Here is a 16,936-nt window from a genome sequence, read left to right as displayed (position 1 = left end):
ATGTCAACAAGTTTGAGAAATGAAACACCACTACCCAACCATAAGGCAGAATGACTAATCTCTGGGACATTGACACTACCACTCCTGAGAGGACATAACACACCAAGAACCTCATTTTTGGGTTATGGGAATGAAAATGATATGGTCATTTTAGAAGATTGTTTGGCAGCAAAACCAAGCACACTCTTACTATAGGAGACAACAATAATGTTTCTTAGTATTTATTTAAGTTAGTTGAAACTATGTTTGCACAAAAAAACTGAAACAGGGGTGTTTACTGGAGCCTTTTACATCACTTGTCAAACTATAACAGTTACCAAGATCCTTCAGTAAGTGAAACTGAGATAGCCTAATTCAATCACAAAATGGAATATTATTCAATGCCAAGTTAAATGAGCTGTCAAATCATGAAGAGTGTCTGAGAAAACACATTTATCCCTAAAGTAAGCTGAAAAATTCTAACTATATGAAATATCGAAAAGTTCAAAGGATACAGGCAGTATAAAAGACCAATGATTTCCAGAGATTCAGAAAATGGAGATGTAGATAAATAAATTGATTTTGAAGATTTGGTGTCAGAGAAATGGCTTCGTGTTACTAAAAAATAGATGCATGTCATGATAAGTTGTGTGTGTGTGTGTGTGTGTGTGTGTGTAGTATGTAGAAGGAATCCTAGTTAAAGTGATGGACTCAGGGAAATATATGTTAATATTGAAGCTCAATCAGTTATGAGAAATGAACCACTCTAGACTGAACTATAATGAGGAAGGTTGTGCCCAGTTGTGACAGTTCTCTATGCCTTTTAATATTTTTGTTGGTTTAACATTTATTAAAAGTCATTTATTTCAGAAGGAAACTTACCTTTAAGATAATAAGACCTATTGTGGAGTTATAAGAAGTAAGAGAGAATAGCATTACTGTTTGATATTCAGGCAAATGGAATCTTTGAGCTGATTCATGATCACCTGACTTAGGACATTGTGACAACTCAGAAACAATGGGCAATGAGTCATCTTTTCAGTACAGAATGCGAAGGATTTGGGAAAATATGGACCCTAATTTTATGCACTTGAAAGAGTTTATGTTGATTATAGCTTTAAATATGAAAATAAAAAGTAATCATCCAAAATACATAAGAATTCTTATGACCTTGGAGATAGAAAGATTTAAACAGTAGAATAGTGCTACCCAGACATGGAAAATATTGACAGATAAGGTTAAGTTAAAATTAGTAATTTTTGTTTCTCAAAGAAGGCATAGAAAAAATTATTTGTAATATGCATATATAAAACAGGATTATACTAAGAATATAGATTCTCCTACAGACCAAAAAGCCATCAGACCGATGCCTCAGATAGGAAATATACAAAAGACCTCATCATGAGAATGCATCTGAATGGTCAATAAACATGTGAAAGTTTGTAACATTTCATTGATCTCCAGGGAAATGCTAATTAAATGTACACTATGACATCCATACTCACTAGAGTGGTTAAAACTGGGAAAGACAGCATCAAACGTTGACAAGATTATGGAGCAACTGGAATTCCCATGTGTTGCTGGAATTCCCATGTGTTGCTGGAATTACTTTTTCACATTGCTAGGAATGGAACCCAATCCACTGAGTGCACTACTATTGAGCTATTTCGAGCATTTAAAGGAATGTCTTTGAGACAGTGACTGGCTCTGTATCCCACTCTGGTCTTGAATTTGTGATACCTCTTTGTGTGTCTTCTCAGAGATGGGACTAAAGGGGTGAGCCACCAGCTCAGCACAAGTGCTTTTGAAAACCATTTCACAGCCTTCGTCAAGGCCAAATGTATTTTCACACTTGGATGTACAGCACATCATTCTGATACATATAACTTATGCATATTTTATACATTGGACATGTGAAGGATTGTTCACAAGAGTAATATCCAAGATGCAAATCTAGGCTTGATGTGATGCACGCCTATAATCTCAGGACTCGGAAGGCAGGCAGATCTCTCTAAGTTTGAGGTCAACATGGTCTGATAAGTGAGCCAGGACAGCCAGAGCTGTTACACAGAGAAACCCTGTTTTTAAAAAGCAAGCCAAAACAAACAAAGCAAAACAAAAAACCAAGCAACTGAAACTGAAACCTGGAAATCGGCAATGTCCCTTTTGTGGTGTGTTGTGCGTGCACATGATGCAGACGTATGGAGGAATGGTACAAACGATGACAGCAGCATACCATAGGTGAGCATGCCAAGGAAGATGCAAGTGAAGAGCTATCTTACAGCAGAGGCGTACTCTACCGGCGCTACTTTAAAAGTCCTAAGAGAAGCAAAAATATCCTATGGTAATAAAACGGCAGGGGGAGCTTTTTTCTCTTTAGGTGTGAGCTACTTACATAGATTCTGCTTATTAGACCGTATTATCTTGGCGATCCTTTGTTGTGCTGTATACTCAAGACCGGTGCCCTTTTTATGTATATTTCGGTGGAAAGTAATTGGGGAATAATCCAATATTTTGTAGGTATCCATTACATTGAATTTATGTATTCAAAACCTCTTTCATACATATCTATTGCTATTTTGTCCATTTAAAAAGTTACATTCATTGAAAATTAACTCATCAAATGTGTCGGAACTTATGGTTGCTAAGATCTGAGCACTCAATGGAAGAATAGCTCTGCATCTTAAAGGGTGTTTAAACACAACAGGGTTGACTGAGAGCAAAAACGAGTGTACCCAATTGCAACACTAGAAAAGTACGCACGGTGGCGCTGCAGACTAACAATTTGTCTTAGGAGGCGCTCTAAGGATGAGCAGGAAGTCCTTCCCAGTAATCAGAATGCGGACTGTTCCCGGAGAGAAGGGGGCATTCACATAAGATCTAGGATAATGGACTCCAGTAAGCAATTCGGGAAGATTTGAGTCGAGGTTATTTCATCAAACATTATCTGTGTGGATTGAAACAGCCAAGATTTAGAAGCAACAGCGCCTTAGGAACTGCATTTGAACGATGGAGACAGCTCTAGCAAAAACGCCAAAGAAAAGGCAAGTCGTTTTTCTTACTATATTGCTGCTTTTATGGGAGGCTGGCTCTGAGGCAATTAGATATTCTATGCCAGAAGAAACAGAGACTGGATACTTGGTGGCTAATCTGGCAAACGATCTGGGGCTTAGGGTGGGTGAACTGGCCACTAGAGGGGCGCGAATCCATCATAGAGGAAACAAAGAGCTCTTGCAGCTGGATGCTGAGAACGGGAATTTGATCCTGAAGGAAAAACCAGATAGGGAGGTGCTGTGTGGGGCGACAGAACCCTGTGTGCTGCACTTCCAGCTGATACTGGAAAACCCTGTGCAGTTCTTCCAAACTGACCTGCAGCTCACAGACATAAATGACCATTCTCCAGAGTTCCCACACAGAGAAATGCTCCTAAAAATTCAAGAAAGCGCCCAGCCAGGGACTGTGTTTCCATTGAAGGCGGCTCAGGATCCTGACATAGGCAGCAATGCTGTTCAGAACTACACAGTCAGCCCCAACCTCCACTTCCATGTCGTTACTCACAGTCGTGCTGATGGCAGGAAATACCCAGAGCTGGTGCTGGACAGAGCCCTGGACAGGGAGGAGCAGCCTGAGTTCACTTTAACCCTCACTGCTGTGGATGGTGGGTCTCCATCCAGGTCTGGGACCACCACAGTTCACATTGAAGTTGTGGACATCAATGATAATGCTCCCCAGTTTGTACAGTCGCTTTATGAAGTTCAGATTCCTGAGAACAGCCCCCTTGATGCCTTAGTATTGACTGTCACTGCCAGGGATTTGGATGCTGGGATACATGGGAATGTAGCCTACTCTTTGTTTCAAGGTGGTGAAGTTTCTCAACCATTTGTAATAGACCAAGTTACAGGAGAAATTCGCCTTAAAGGGGCATTGGATTTTGAGGCAACAACGTATTATACCATGGAAATTGTAGCGGCAGACAGTGGAGGTCTTTCAGGGAAATGCAGTGTAGCTATACAGGTGTTGGATGTGAATGACAACGCCCCTAAACTCACCATATCTTCGCTCACTAGTTCAATCCCAGAAAATGTTCCTGAAGCTGTAGTCGCTGTTTTCAGTGTTTCTGACCCAGATTCTGGGGACAATGGAAGGATGGTGTGTTCTATTCAGAATGATCTTCCATTTCTTTTGAAACCCACATTCGAGAACTATTACACTTTAGTGACAGAGGGGCCACTGGACAGAGAGAGCAGAGCTGAGTATAACATCACCATCACAGTCAGCGACCTGGGCACACCCAGGCTCACAACCCAGCATACCATAACAGTGCAGGTGTCTGACGTCAACGACAACGCTCCCGCCTTCACACAAAGCTCCTACACCCTGTTTGTTGAAGAGAATAATAGCCCCGTCCTGCACATAGGCACCATCAGCGCCACAGACTCAGATTCAGGCTCCAATTCTCACATCACCTACTCGCTGCTGCCCACCCATGACCCGCAGCTGGACCTGTCCTCGCTTATCTCCATCAATGCCGACAACGGACAGCTGTTCGCGCTCAGGGCACTGGACTACGAGGCCCTGAAGAACTTCGAGTTCCGCGTGAGTGCCACAGACCAAGGCTCGCCCGCGCTCAGCAGCCAGGCGCTGGTGCGCGTGCAGGTACTGGACGCCAACGACAATGCGCCCTTCGTGCTCTACCCGCTGCAGAACGCCTCTGCGCCTTGCACAGAGCTGCTGCCCAGGGCAGCAGAGCCTGGCTACCTGGTCACCAAGGTGGTGGCTGTGGACCGCGACTCTGGCCAGAACGCCTGGCTGTCGTTCCAGCTGCTGAAGTCCACGGAGCCAGGGCTGTTCAGCGTGTGGGCTCACAATGGCGAGGTGCGCACCTCCAGGCTGCTGAGTGAGCGCGATGCGCCCAAGCACAGGCTGCTGCTGCTGGTCAAGGACAATGGCGATCCTCCGCGGTCTGCCAGTGTCACTCTGCATGTGCTGCTGGTGGATGGCTTCTCTCAGCCTTACCTGCCTCTGCCAGAGGTGGCGCGCGACCCCGCCCAGGATGAGGACACACTCACACTCTATTTGGTCATTGCCTTGGCATCTGTCTCTTCACTCTTCCTCTTGTCTGTTCTGCTGTTTGTGGGGGTAAGGCTGTGCAGGAGGACCAGGGCGACCTCACTGGGTGGCTGCTCTGTGACTGAGGGACACTTTCCTGGTCACCTGGTGGATGTCAGCGGTACAGGGACCCTGTCCCAGGGTTACCAGTATGAGGTGTGTCTGACTGGAGACTCGGGGACCACAGATTTCAAGTTCTTCAATCCCATTATCCCCAGTGGTCTGTTTCAAGACACCTAGCTAAATTCCAGTTACCAGGAGACGTAGGTTTCAATAACCACATCAGAAATAGTTGCTTTCTATTTTCCTTTTGCTTTCCATATTCTTTCATTGAGTCAATATATTTCTACATCGATTTTATTCTCTGTTTTCTTTTAGTGTATATTTTTTTAGTGGGGGGGCGAGAACTGTGCTTCCTATTTTGCCAGTGTAACCCTAATGCATCTTTTTCCTTCACTAATTTAGGGGGGTGATATATAACTCTGTTGTGTTTCTCTGGTTATTTCAAATGCTGTTCTCAGGAACTCATTTCTTCCTCTCCATTATAACCAGCATGGATTTCTGCAACATCCACTTCAAATGGTGTCTTGTTGAGGCTATGCATATAGCTTGCTGTATAGAATTAATTTTGATTTTCACTTCCCTCCAGCTTGGTAAATTTTCAGTGTTCAGCATCCATTGTGACATTTTCAGAGGTGCACACACCACACCTTGATACTATTCACTTATCCCATTCCTTAATCCTCTGTTTTTCTCCCCATCATGGTCTTAAACCCCTTATTTTGCCTTCATGTACCAATTGACTTTTAGAGGGTGATTATTTAGCTTAAATGATCTGCAGCTCCATGTCTCTCAAAATGACATTTTCATTCTCGATGCCCGAATAAAGTAACTCCATCGTGCATGTGTTTCTCTCAATGACACATATGTGTTCTAATGGTAACACAGCATGGTGTACAGCTAATAAAGGGTGAACATGAGATACCGTCATCTGTCATAGTTTTCCATGTTTCATACATAAAAGAAAGGAGTGCGTTGTTAAGTTTATCATCTTTTCTGACAATCACAGTTAATATTTCAAGACTTTATTTGCTTAAGTACAGGCCAAAATGGCTTCTAAAATGTACCAGAAATAACGTTGCTTGACCTAAGCCATTGCCAGTGGCTGAGTGTGCTTTCACCTTGTATGAGAAGAGATTTAGTGAGCCATGTGTTTGGATGATAAGCTGATTTATAAATGCTGTATAAACACGAGTGCCCATTAACCTTTCCACAACTATGCAGATGAGTAGCTTTTAAGTGTTTTAATCTTTTTATCACTGATACTTATTTGTCATAAATAGGGTGACTCAGGGGAACTATTTCCATTGCATCCTATCCACCAATGGGTTCTTCCTTTCTATTTCCATCTGTCATGATGTAGGATTGTTGGGAATGAAATCTGCCAATCCACACCAGTATCCTTCCTACAACATTTTAACTGAAGAGTGTACAAATATAGGAATTTATAATGGGGAAAAACAGTATCATTAGGGAAGTTGGAATTTTATACAACTAAATATAACACATGGAAGCACTGAAAATTACAATATATACATATTTTGAGTGAATTTCTCTAAAAAAGTGTTTCACATAACAAGTCATTATTTCTTTGGTTAAATTTACTTAAAAATCATTTTCCATATTTTATCACCCAGATATATCTATCTAGTATTTGAATGTTCTACAAGAAAAATAATTGAACTTATCAAAAATTAAAAATGAGTCGGGCAATGGTGGTGCTTACCTTTAATCCAAGGAGGCAGAGGCAAAGGCAGAGGCAGAGGCGGATGAATCTCTGTGAGTAGAAGGCCTGGTCTACAAAGTGAGTTTCATGACAGCCAAGCCTGTTACACAGAGAAACCCTGTCTCAAAAACCCAAAAATAACTGAAAATAGTCTTGGAAATTATGGAAAGACAAGAATTCATATTGACATAATTTCAATCATTAGTAGCTGTAGTTGTGTACTTAAAACCAAATTTAAGTGCTTGCAGAAGTGGGTCAACCACTTTCCAAGCAGGAATTTCTGCAGCATAAAATTTTTTATGTTTTAATGAGCATTGAAAATATGAGTTATTAATAATCAAAATATCTTTATGTTCAGCCTAAACATTCATATGGAAATTTTAGACTTTTTAATCTTTTCATACATATCTGTAATTTTTTAGAAATTCTGTAATTCATGTAAGATGATTATTTTTGAGAGGCACTATATAGCATATGATATCACACTAAAGGGGAAGGGCTCTATGCTGATGATCCATTTACCACTTGAAGACAAAGGATGAGTTATTATCTGTGGGGATGCATGTGTGTGTGTGTCCAAAGCCTGGGGCCCATGATATACATGATATATCTTTTATCACTAAGGTGCACCCCCAGTCCCAGATCCTATTAGCAATTTAATTTATGGTTGGCCTATATTTATACATTGTTGACAAAATGGGCAGAAAAGTTCCAAGCGAATAAAGCAACCTGGACTGATTTCAAAAATAAAAAACAGTCTTGGTTCAAATTTATTTTTGTTTTTGGGCAGTTAGAAACCTTGTATTATTTAAATTACTTCCCCAAACTACCGCTATTAGTTAATTTTGAGGTAGGTTCTTATTCAGCTCTGTGTAGCCTAGGCTGGCTTCCGACTCTGCTCCTGAGGTCTGAATTACAAGTATACCTCCATTCCTGGTTCCCAAGGCCTCTTTATATGAATATTTTACTAAGTGTGGGACTCAGAGGATGTGGAAATTTGGATGTAATCGGTCCCCATAATCTCATAGGAAGTGGCACTGTTGGGAGATACGGCCATGTTGAAGGAAGTGTGTTACTGTGGGTGTGGGCTTTGAGGCCTCTTTTGCTCCAGCTTCACTCAATATAACACTCAGTCCACTTCCTGTTGCCTTCTTATCAAGACATAGCCAGCACCACAACTGCGTATGCACTGCCGTGTTCCCCGCCATGATGATAATGTAAGCCACCGCCTCAACTAAATGTTTTCTTTATAAGATTTGCCACAGTCATTGTGTCTCTTCATGGCAATAAAAATCCTAACTAAGACGGGGGAGGCACTACATGACTACATGTATAGTACCAACTATTGTTGCACTCTGGGGCATTTTCAAACTGCAAGTCTGGTCTCAGTGAAAGAGATGACTTCGTCAGTTCTCTAGGTTACTGTCAGTTATGTAAAGTTGGTATTACTAATATTTTAATGTTTGAAGAGGAAAAAAATTAAACAAAAATTGAGTCCTCTTGCTGTTAAACTACTTCAGTGGATACTAAAAAAGTTAAAGGGCTCTTTTGGTTTTATTTATAGTTGATCTTGTAGTACAGAACACAGTGTTTCTTTCAACACAGATGCTCAATGTGCTCATTGAAGAACTAATTTGAAACATTTAGGAAACCATTGAATTTTGTGAGGACTTTTATCTCAAACTTGTACACACACTGAATTTCAAAAGAATAACCCATATTCAGAAAAGGAAATAACAATTTAATTGTCAGAGTAACACCACTCTCCATTGAACCAGTTTTTAATTTAAATCTGGAAGCTCAGAGAAGAGCAAAATAGCAGATTAGTCTCTAATTTGGTTCCAAATTAAGCCCATTGGTGTTTTTGACTTTTAGGGATGAGAAAAATACAAGATTTTTTTGTTCATCTAACAAACTCCCAAAAATCTCTGTTTAAATTCTTTGGTCTCTAATTGGTGTTTCTATTGATCTCTGGTTACCTTTGACAATATCAAAACTAAATAAATGTTTCAAGATAGAGATTTAGTCATTCATTTTCAAAACATAATTCTATATAGTATATACTATCCTTCATTTTTCTCTAAAGATGCCATCTCAGAAATTTAGTTACTTGCTTGAAAACCTACTGTTCAATTTTAATGCAGTATAATAGTTTGGCTAATAGTATTCTTAAGAGTGAAACACTTTTCTGCTGCTCTTCTGTCACAGAATATTGTTGATGACAAGTTTGGTGTCAGCCAGCTTCTCCGTCATTATATGTAAATCCCGTTTCCTTCCACACTTGATTTTCCAAAAAGCAGAGAAGTGATGAATCTCATTTTATTTTAGATTACTTCATTTATTCATCACGTTCTGACATTTGCTATTCCAGAGCTCAAGAGTCATGTAATACATGGCAGTTTCTATAGCTCTCCTCCCCCTTTACAACAATTCCACTTGGCATATTTTATACCAACTAGCATTTACCTCCCAATGGTCATTTCCTGCTTTTGATTTGGACAAATCAAATCTCTTTCATCGGCAGTCTTTCCATGTGGTTATGGATCTCTTTGTCTTAAGGGGAGAGAACAAACACTGAATCTTTCCATGGCCTTAGTCATCCTTGGTGATAATGTTTTATCAGCTTCTTACCTTCTTTTGAAAGTTCCTTCACACTGTCCTGGCTTTAATGGTCTTTAAAAGAGAGATTGGAGGCTGGGTGGGACGGCACTCGCCTTTAATTCCAGTAGTCAGGATGCAGAGGCAGGTGGATCTCTCTGAGTTTGAGGCCAGCCTGGTCTATAAAGTGAGTTCTGGGACAGTTGGGCTGTGACACAGACAAACCCTATCTCAAAAATGAGAGGGAGGGAGGGAAGGAGAGAGAGAGAGAGAGAGAGAGAGAGAGAGAGAGAGAGAGAGAGAGAGAGAGAGGAGGTCTTGGTAGTTTGCAAACAGGTTTAAGGAGATTCAAGCCTTAAGAAGGTTGACTCACCTTTGTAACACGGGTGAGTTAGGCCCCAAACAGCCTTGGGGCTTACACTTACCCATTCGCCATATGAAGCCAATATCTTAGAGAATATCCCCTTCTTCTTTGTTGTTATGGTGTCTGTTAAGACACTAGACCTGAGACTCTATGAGAATACCTTTATACAGCAATTGATAAGTGAAAACCAAGTGGAGAGCCTGGCATGGCGGCGCACGCCTTCAATCCCCAGCACTTTGTAGACAGAATCAGGGAGATCTCTGTGAGTGTGAGGCCAGTCTGATTTGCAGAATGAGTTCCAGAACAAACCAAGACTGCATAGAGAGTCCCTGTCTCAAGACAACAAAAACAAAACTACACACATGGAAATGCTTACAACATTGATATCGGAAATAAATGTAGAAATTTGACAATGAGCAGAAACCTTAAGAAACAATCCAAAAGTCCTGATCTGAATGAACATGTGGCAGTTGCCATATTTAACCTCTAGTGATAAAGTGAAATTAACTTGGTACCCCAACAATTGCCTCCTGACAAAGGCATATTTCTAACATTACTGCTCTAATTACAAAGATCAGAGCAGCAACTCCTTAACTCATTCTGTGACTGTAAATTGTGATAAACCAGAAAATATAATGAAAGGAAAGAAAACTATATATCCATTTGCTTTGTCGATGTTGATGTGAAAATTCTCAAGAAAATACTGGCAGAGCCTTTTATCCCAGCACTTGGGAGGCAGAGGCAGGCAGATCTCTGTGAGTCTGAGGACAGCCTGGTCTACATAGTGAGCGACATGACAGTCTCCAAAGATACACAGAGAAACTTTGTCTCCAAACATACAAACAAAAAAGTAAAAAGAGAAAAAGAAAAGAAAACGACGTTGGCAAACCAACACTAATTAACAGATGAGATTGTACATCATGGATAACAAAGAATTTATATGGGAAAAATGGTTCAACATATAAAAATTAATACTGAAAGATCACTTAAGGGCCAAATGAATGGCAAGGCCCCACAATCATCTTAAATGCAGGAAGGCATTTTAGAAAATATTTTAATTAGAAAGAGAGAACACAGAACTATCTTTGGTGTGACTTTTAAGGAATCTTAAGTAATCTGCAAGCACATGGACATTAATGAACAAGTCCTGCAAGTCTGTAGGCTAAAAGATCATTACCCTAAAAGTAGCTGTCTCTGTACACTACCACTGGACAAAATGAAAATAAAGGAAAAGTCCCTTGGACTCAAAAGGACCAAGATGCTTAGAAAAGAAGCAGGCAGGTGTGTCAATGAAATTCATACAGAACCCTAGAAGACATAAAGGAAATTCTTGAAGACCTGTGTAAGAAGTGTGCATGGACTGAAGACCCTCTGCTGTGAAGATTATCCTCAAGCTGGTTTACGACTTCATGGAATTCTTACCAAAATGCCAGTTTGCCATTCTCCTAGAAGTTACCAAAAAGTCTCTAAACTTTTCATGTGAAAATACAAGAACTCCTGAATAGCCAAAACACTATTGGGAAAAAAGGAGAAATGTGAAGAAATCAAACTTTCTGGTTTTAATGTGGTATTTTAAGTTTGAAATAAAAATATTTGAATGATCTGTGACTAAATGTGTACATACATTTTCTATTTAAATAGAGACACAGTAATTTGTTAGATATTGGCTTAGAGTGCATCAAAAATTTACATTTTTGATATAATGTAATTTGAATATAATGTAATTAGTCGATATAAAATTTGAGTTTGTTTTCACAACATACACTATTTGGTTTGTAACTATTTCACTCAAATGCTTAGCTGATGAATTCGATCGATTCAACTGTATCTGTGCAGTCGAGTATTCCAAAAGATAATTTCTATAATAACTTATAGTGAATTATAAAAACTCTTGACATTAACCTTAATAGTTTGATATTTTATCACTGTGAAAAAATACTTTTACAAAAATGAGTTCTTGTTTTGCTTATCTGATTATTCAAATCGTCAATGTGTGATAAGACCAACTGTCTTCTAGTTTTGTTTTCATGATCCCACTCATGAAAAATATTGGATAATTGTACCAAATATGCAGTTTCAAACAGTAACAACACTGGTGAAGAAAAATCTGCATACACTTTAAAACGACTTTAATTTGGAAACTTTAAATAGTAGTTAATTTGAAAATAGAGTTGTAAGAGTTTCACAAAAAGCCACGGGGTGGCGCTGCAGGCTAAGTTTGGGCTTTAAAATCACTAAAATACCAGGAATCGCTTGTGAGAAAATAGAACAAAAGATGCAGGCAGAGCTTTGAAAGCACTACGGAGCTATGAAGGGGTTTGGACAAGAATATACTGGATTAATGTAAGATTGAGAAGAGCGTGTGAAGATCATTCTTAAGAAAAAAAAAATCCAGAAGCCAGTGTTTTAAAGCACTGGGAGACTGCTAAAGGATTGGATGCAAACAATCACTTTCCCAACACGGAGAAGATGGAGAGAATTCACCCAAACAGGCAAGTCATGGCTTTTATATTTATACTGGTTTTGGTTCAGGTTTGGAGTGAGCCTACAATTCGATACCCTATCATGGAGGAAACAGAAAGCGGCTCCTTTGTAGCCCATCTGGCCAAGGACTTGGGTCTGAGATCTGGGGACCTGGCAGCCAGGTCTGCACGGGTGATGTCAGATGATTACAAGCAGCGATTGCTGCTGGATCCCGAGACTGGAGATCTGCTTCTGAGGGAGAAACTAGACCGGGAAGAGCTCTGTGCCTCTGTGGACCCCTGTGTGCTGCATTTCCAGGTGTCTCTGGAAAAGCCAATGCAGTATTTTCAAGGAGAATTACTGATCCAGGACATAAATGACCACTCACCAGAATTCCCAGATAGGGAAATGCTTTTGAAAATACGAGAAAACAGTCAGCCAGGAACTCTGTTACCACTGAATTTAGCCCAGGATTTGGATGTGGGCAGCAATGGGCTTCAAGAGTACACAGTCAACCCCAACTCTCATTTTCATGTCCTTACTCGAAATAATAGTGAAGGCAAGAAATACCCAGAATTGGTGCAGGACACAGCCCTGGACAGAGAGGAGCAGGCAGAGCTGAGCTTGACCCTCACGGCTCTGGATGGGGGCTCTCCACCTAGGTCAGGAACAGCCATGGTTCGAATCCTGATCCTGGATATCAATGACAATGCCCCTGAATTTGTGAAGACCCCCTATGAGGTGCAGGTCCTGGAGAGCAGCCCCCCAGACTCCGCGGTCCTGATTGTCCTAGCACAGGATGCAGATGCTGGCAACTTTGGGAGAGTTTCCTATGGCTTGTTCCAAGCATCAGATGAAGTTCGACAGACGTTCTCAATAAACGAAATCACGGGAGAAATACGACTGAAAAAGGGATTGGACTTTGAGAAAATTAAATCTTACCACGTGAAAATCGAGGCCACGGATGGAGGAGGCCTTTCTGGGAAGGGCGCTGTGCTGATAGAGGTGGTGGATGTGAACGACAATGCCCCAGAGCTGACCATATCTTCACTGACCAGCTCAGTCCCAGAAAATGCTCCTGAGACTGTAATCAGCATCTTTAGAGTTGGAGACAGGGATTCTGGAGAGAATGGAAAGGTGATTTGTTCTATTCCAGAAACCCTGCCGTTCATCCTAAAATCGACTTTCAAGAATTTCTACACCCTGGTAACAGAGAGCCCTCTGGACAGAGAGAGCAGAGCTGAGTACAACATCACCATCACAATCAGCGACATGGGCACACCCAGGCTCACAACCCAGCACACCATAACAGTGCAGGTCTCTGACGTCAACGACAACGCCCCCGCCTTCACCCAAAGCTCCTACACCCTGTCTGTCCACGAGAACAACAGCCCCGCCCTGCACATAGGCACCATCAGCGCCACAGACTCAGACTCAGGCTCCAATGCCCACATCACCTACTCGCTGCTGCCCACTCACGACTCGCATCTGCCCATCACCTCGCTGGTCTCCATAAATGCCGAAAATGGTCAGCTGTTCGCTCCCAGGACCCTGGACTATGAGGCCCTGCAGACCTTCGAGTTCCACGTGGGCGCCACAGACCAAGGCTCGCCCGCGCTCAGCAGCCAGGCGCTGGTGCGCGTGCTGGTGCTGGACGCCAACGACAATGCGCCCTTCGTGCTCTACCCGCTGCAGAACGCCTCTGCGCCCTTCACAGAGCTGCTACCCAGGGCAGCGGAGCCTGGCTATCTGGTCACCAAGGTGGTGGCTGTGGACCGAGACTCTGGCCAGAATGCCTGGCTGTCGTTCCAGCTGCTTAAGGCTTCAGAGCCAGGGCTGTTCAGCGTGTGGGCTCACAATGGCGAGGTGCGCACCACCAGGCTGCTGAGTGAGCGTGATGCGCCCAAGCACAGGCTGCTGCTGCTGGTCAAGGACAATGGCGATCCTCCGCGGTCTGCCAGTGTCACTCTGCAAGTGCTGGTGGTGGATGGCTTCTCTCAACCCTACTTGCCACTACCGGAGGTGGCACGCGACCCCGTGCACGACAATGACGACTTGCTCACGTTGTATCTTGTCATCGCCTTGGCGTCTGTGTCTTCGCTCTTTCTCTTGTCTGTGCTGCTGTTTGTGGGTCTGAGACTGTGCAGGAGAGCTCAGTCAGCCTCTCTGGCTGGTTGCTCTGCTCCTGAGAGACACTTTCCTGGACACCTGGTGGATGTCAGTGGAGCAGGAACCTTGTCCCAGAGCTACCAGTATGAGGTGTGTCTGACTGGGGATTCTGGGACTGGTGAGTTCAGATTTCTCAATCCCATGATCCCTGAGCTTTTGGTTCAAGATTCTGGGAGAGAACTTAAGGAAAATCTCCATGGCAGGGAGAGCTTTGTTTTTAGCTAAGTCATTGGTTCTCAACCTCTGGATTTGGGGGGGGGCTTTGGGGAGTCTAACTACCCTCTCACAGGGGTTATACACCAGATATTCTGCATATCAGATATTTACATTATGAGTCATAACAGAAACATATTACAGTTATGAAGTAGTAACAAAATAATTTTATCCTCCCAGGTCCCCACATCACGAAGAAATTTATTAAAGGGTCATAGGAAGGTTGAGAACCACTGAACTAAGTGATGTAAATTCCTAAGTGTTCTGATAGTTTTTTATTAGTATGAAAGTACTAGGCTTTTAGTTATACGAAGCATAGCATATGACTATCTCTTGGTGATTAATACTTCCATAGCCCAAAAAAACCCAAAATAGTATAAAATTTTCTTTGTGTGATACTCTTGATGATCTCCTGAGACGTTTTACTGCTCTCAAAAAAATTTGGATTTGTGGCACCTGCCCTTTCCGTCTATTTTTGTCTTTTCAAACGTAGATTGCTTAAAATTACTTGTGTTGTCTGGATCTTTCTGTCTGAATGGAAAGCCACATTATGCCGTGTTCACTCTCAGGCTACGTGCCCTGAATAGCCCAGTCGTAAAGATGTAAAGTGTATGAGCTCCGTGCATGCTCGTGCTCCTGTCTATGTGGCTGCACGTGTTCTGGAAATGATACCGTTAATGTCTGAATTCTTATTTGACAAAAATTAAAGAGAAAATGTATAATTTCTCATCCCATTTAAAAATATAGCTGTTAAGTCACTGTTTTGCTATATTAATAAATTTATCTTTTGATTATTTTGATAATTAATCTCAGAATTATATCTTTCTGAAAAAGGAAAATGTAGGGCTGTTGAGGGCATCACGTTTACCTTTTTCTTTCTCATACAAATAAGTCCATGTTTTAATTTGTGTGTCTTTTCTGAACGCTTCAAAGGAGGAAATTTCTTTTGAAATTTGGCTATTCTGTTTGATTTTGTTTATTGGAAGTTTTCAGCTTTGTCATTTTGTGTTAGCTGGTGCCTTGGGTAAAGTTTATCAATCAGCAAATATTATTTTTGATGTTAAATCATTTTGTTTCATTGTTTAGTGTACCCTTAAGGTACTTTGGGTGAAACTGATGAATAATAATGAATAGTATTTTGCTTGTTAATAAAGTGGAGCAGTAACATACTTGTTGATTTGTAATTACAGCTTTCTGCTGTGTTCAGTAAGCCTGGTGAAATGCATGCTTGGCTTCTAACTCATTACATGTCTGTAGATAAGACTATGCCAAAACTCTTTGAACTTTTGGCAGAAAATGAGCAATTGAGAAGCTTTTTTAATATCTCACCGTCTATTTCTAAGTCTTAACTATCAGTCTATGTGAAGTGAAGCAGTTGTAGTTTTACCCAAATTCCTTCGCCACCAAAGCCACACAGCAATGAAAAAGGCAAATTATGACAGTTTAAGTTCTTCTTGAAATGTAGGTTTTAGTTGTCATTCAACTAAAAAGAAATAAATAACCCTGAAAGCCAGTGAGCCCGTTAGGAAAAAGGGTTTTGTCGTGAGGAGGAAGTAAGAGAGGAGATTTGAGGTGTAAGGAAAAGCTAACCAATGTCTGAAGAGACAATGACTGGGAGTTTCTACCACTGGTGAGTCTTTGACTGTTCAGGGTATCCAGGACAACCTCAGCAGGGTCTGTAAGAAGCAGAGCCTACTTGAGCATCTCACAGGAAAGGTGCTCAACACAAGATCCAGAAGAGGAAAAATGTTAAACCAACCGTATGAAGACAATGTATTTCTTTTAAAGGAGCATCAGTAAAGCCAAGAATTGACTTGTGGGCATTAGTCATGAAATCAAAGACAATGTCTTTAAATTCCTGGGGGAAAGTATTCCCGAGTATAACTCTAGCACACAGAGCCTTCAGAATTGAAATTTCTCAGCAAAGACTGAGAGAAATCATTGACTCACATGGCACCAAGAGAAACACTTTTAATGGATTAAGTAGGCAGAAGGAAACAATCCCAAATAAATTGCAGACTTGTGTCAAGAGGTAAAAAGTAGCAGGAAAGGTTACAAGTGAATATTGACCAGGTGTTGACTCTATAAAGCAAGAACAGTGGTGTCTTAAGATAATACAGAGCAGAGAAAAAGATGTACAGAAAAATGAGAGAAAGCAGGAAAAGCTCTAAAACTGAAAAGAGAGCTGGCCTTGGTGGCACCCTCCTTCTATCTCAACACTAAGGAGGCAGAGGCAGGTGGATCACTGAGTTGGA

General features: G+C 41.4%; 2 protein-coding genes across 3 annotated transcripts in view; both read left to right on the top strand.

The window, feature by feature from the left end:
- Positions 1-2,820: 2,820 nt before the first annotated feature.
- LOC142847790 (protocadherin beta-6) lies at positions 2,821-6,098 on the top strand. The gene has a single exon (XM_075968836.1). The coding sequence runs from the start codon at positions 2,989-2,991 to the stop codon at positions 5,326-5,328; it is 2,340 nt and encodes a 779-aa protein (XP_075824951.1). The 5' UTR covers positions 2,821-2,988; the 3' UTR covers positions 5,329-6,098.
- A 6,009-nt stretch (positions 6,099-12,107) lies between these two features.
- LOC142847810 (protocadherin beta-4-like) overlaps positions 12,108-16,936 on the top strand; it is a 147,546-nt gene continuing 142,717 nt past the window's right edge. The window contains exon 1 of one of the 2 annotated variants that reach the window (XM_075968906.1): positions 12,108-14,586. In XM_075968906.1, the coding sequence (XP_075825021.1) occupies positions 12,306-14,586 (2,281 nt within the window). In that variant the 5' untranslated portion in view covers positions 12,108-12,305. Of the gene's footprint in view, positions 15,844-16,936 lie in introns of those variants that run through there. The other variant, XM_075968907.1, reaches the window with a different exon arrangement.

Source organism: Microtus pennsylvanicus, chromosome 4 (assembly GCF_037038515.1).
Source record: "Microtus pennsylvanicus isolate mMicPen1 chromosome 4, mMicPen1.hap1, whole genome shotgun sequence".
NCBI lineage: Eukaryota > Metazoa > Chordata > Mammalia > Rodentia > Cricetidae > Microtus > Microtus pennsylvanicus.
This window is presented reverse-complemented; position numbering and strand designations above follow the sequence as displayed.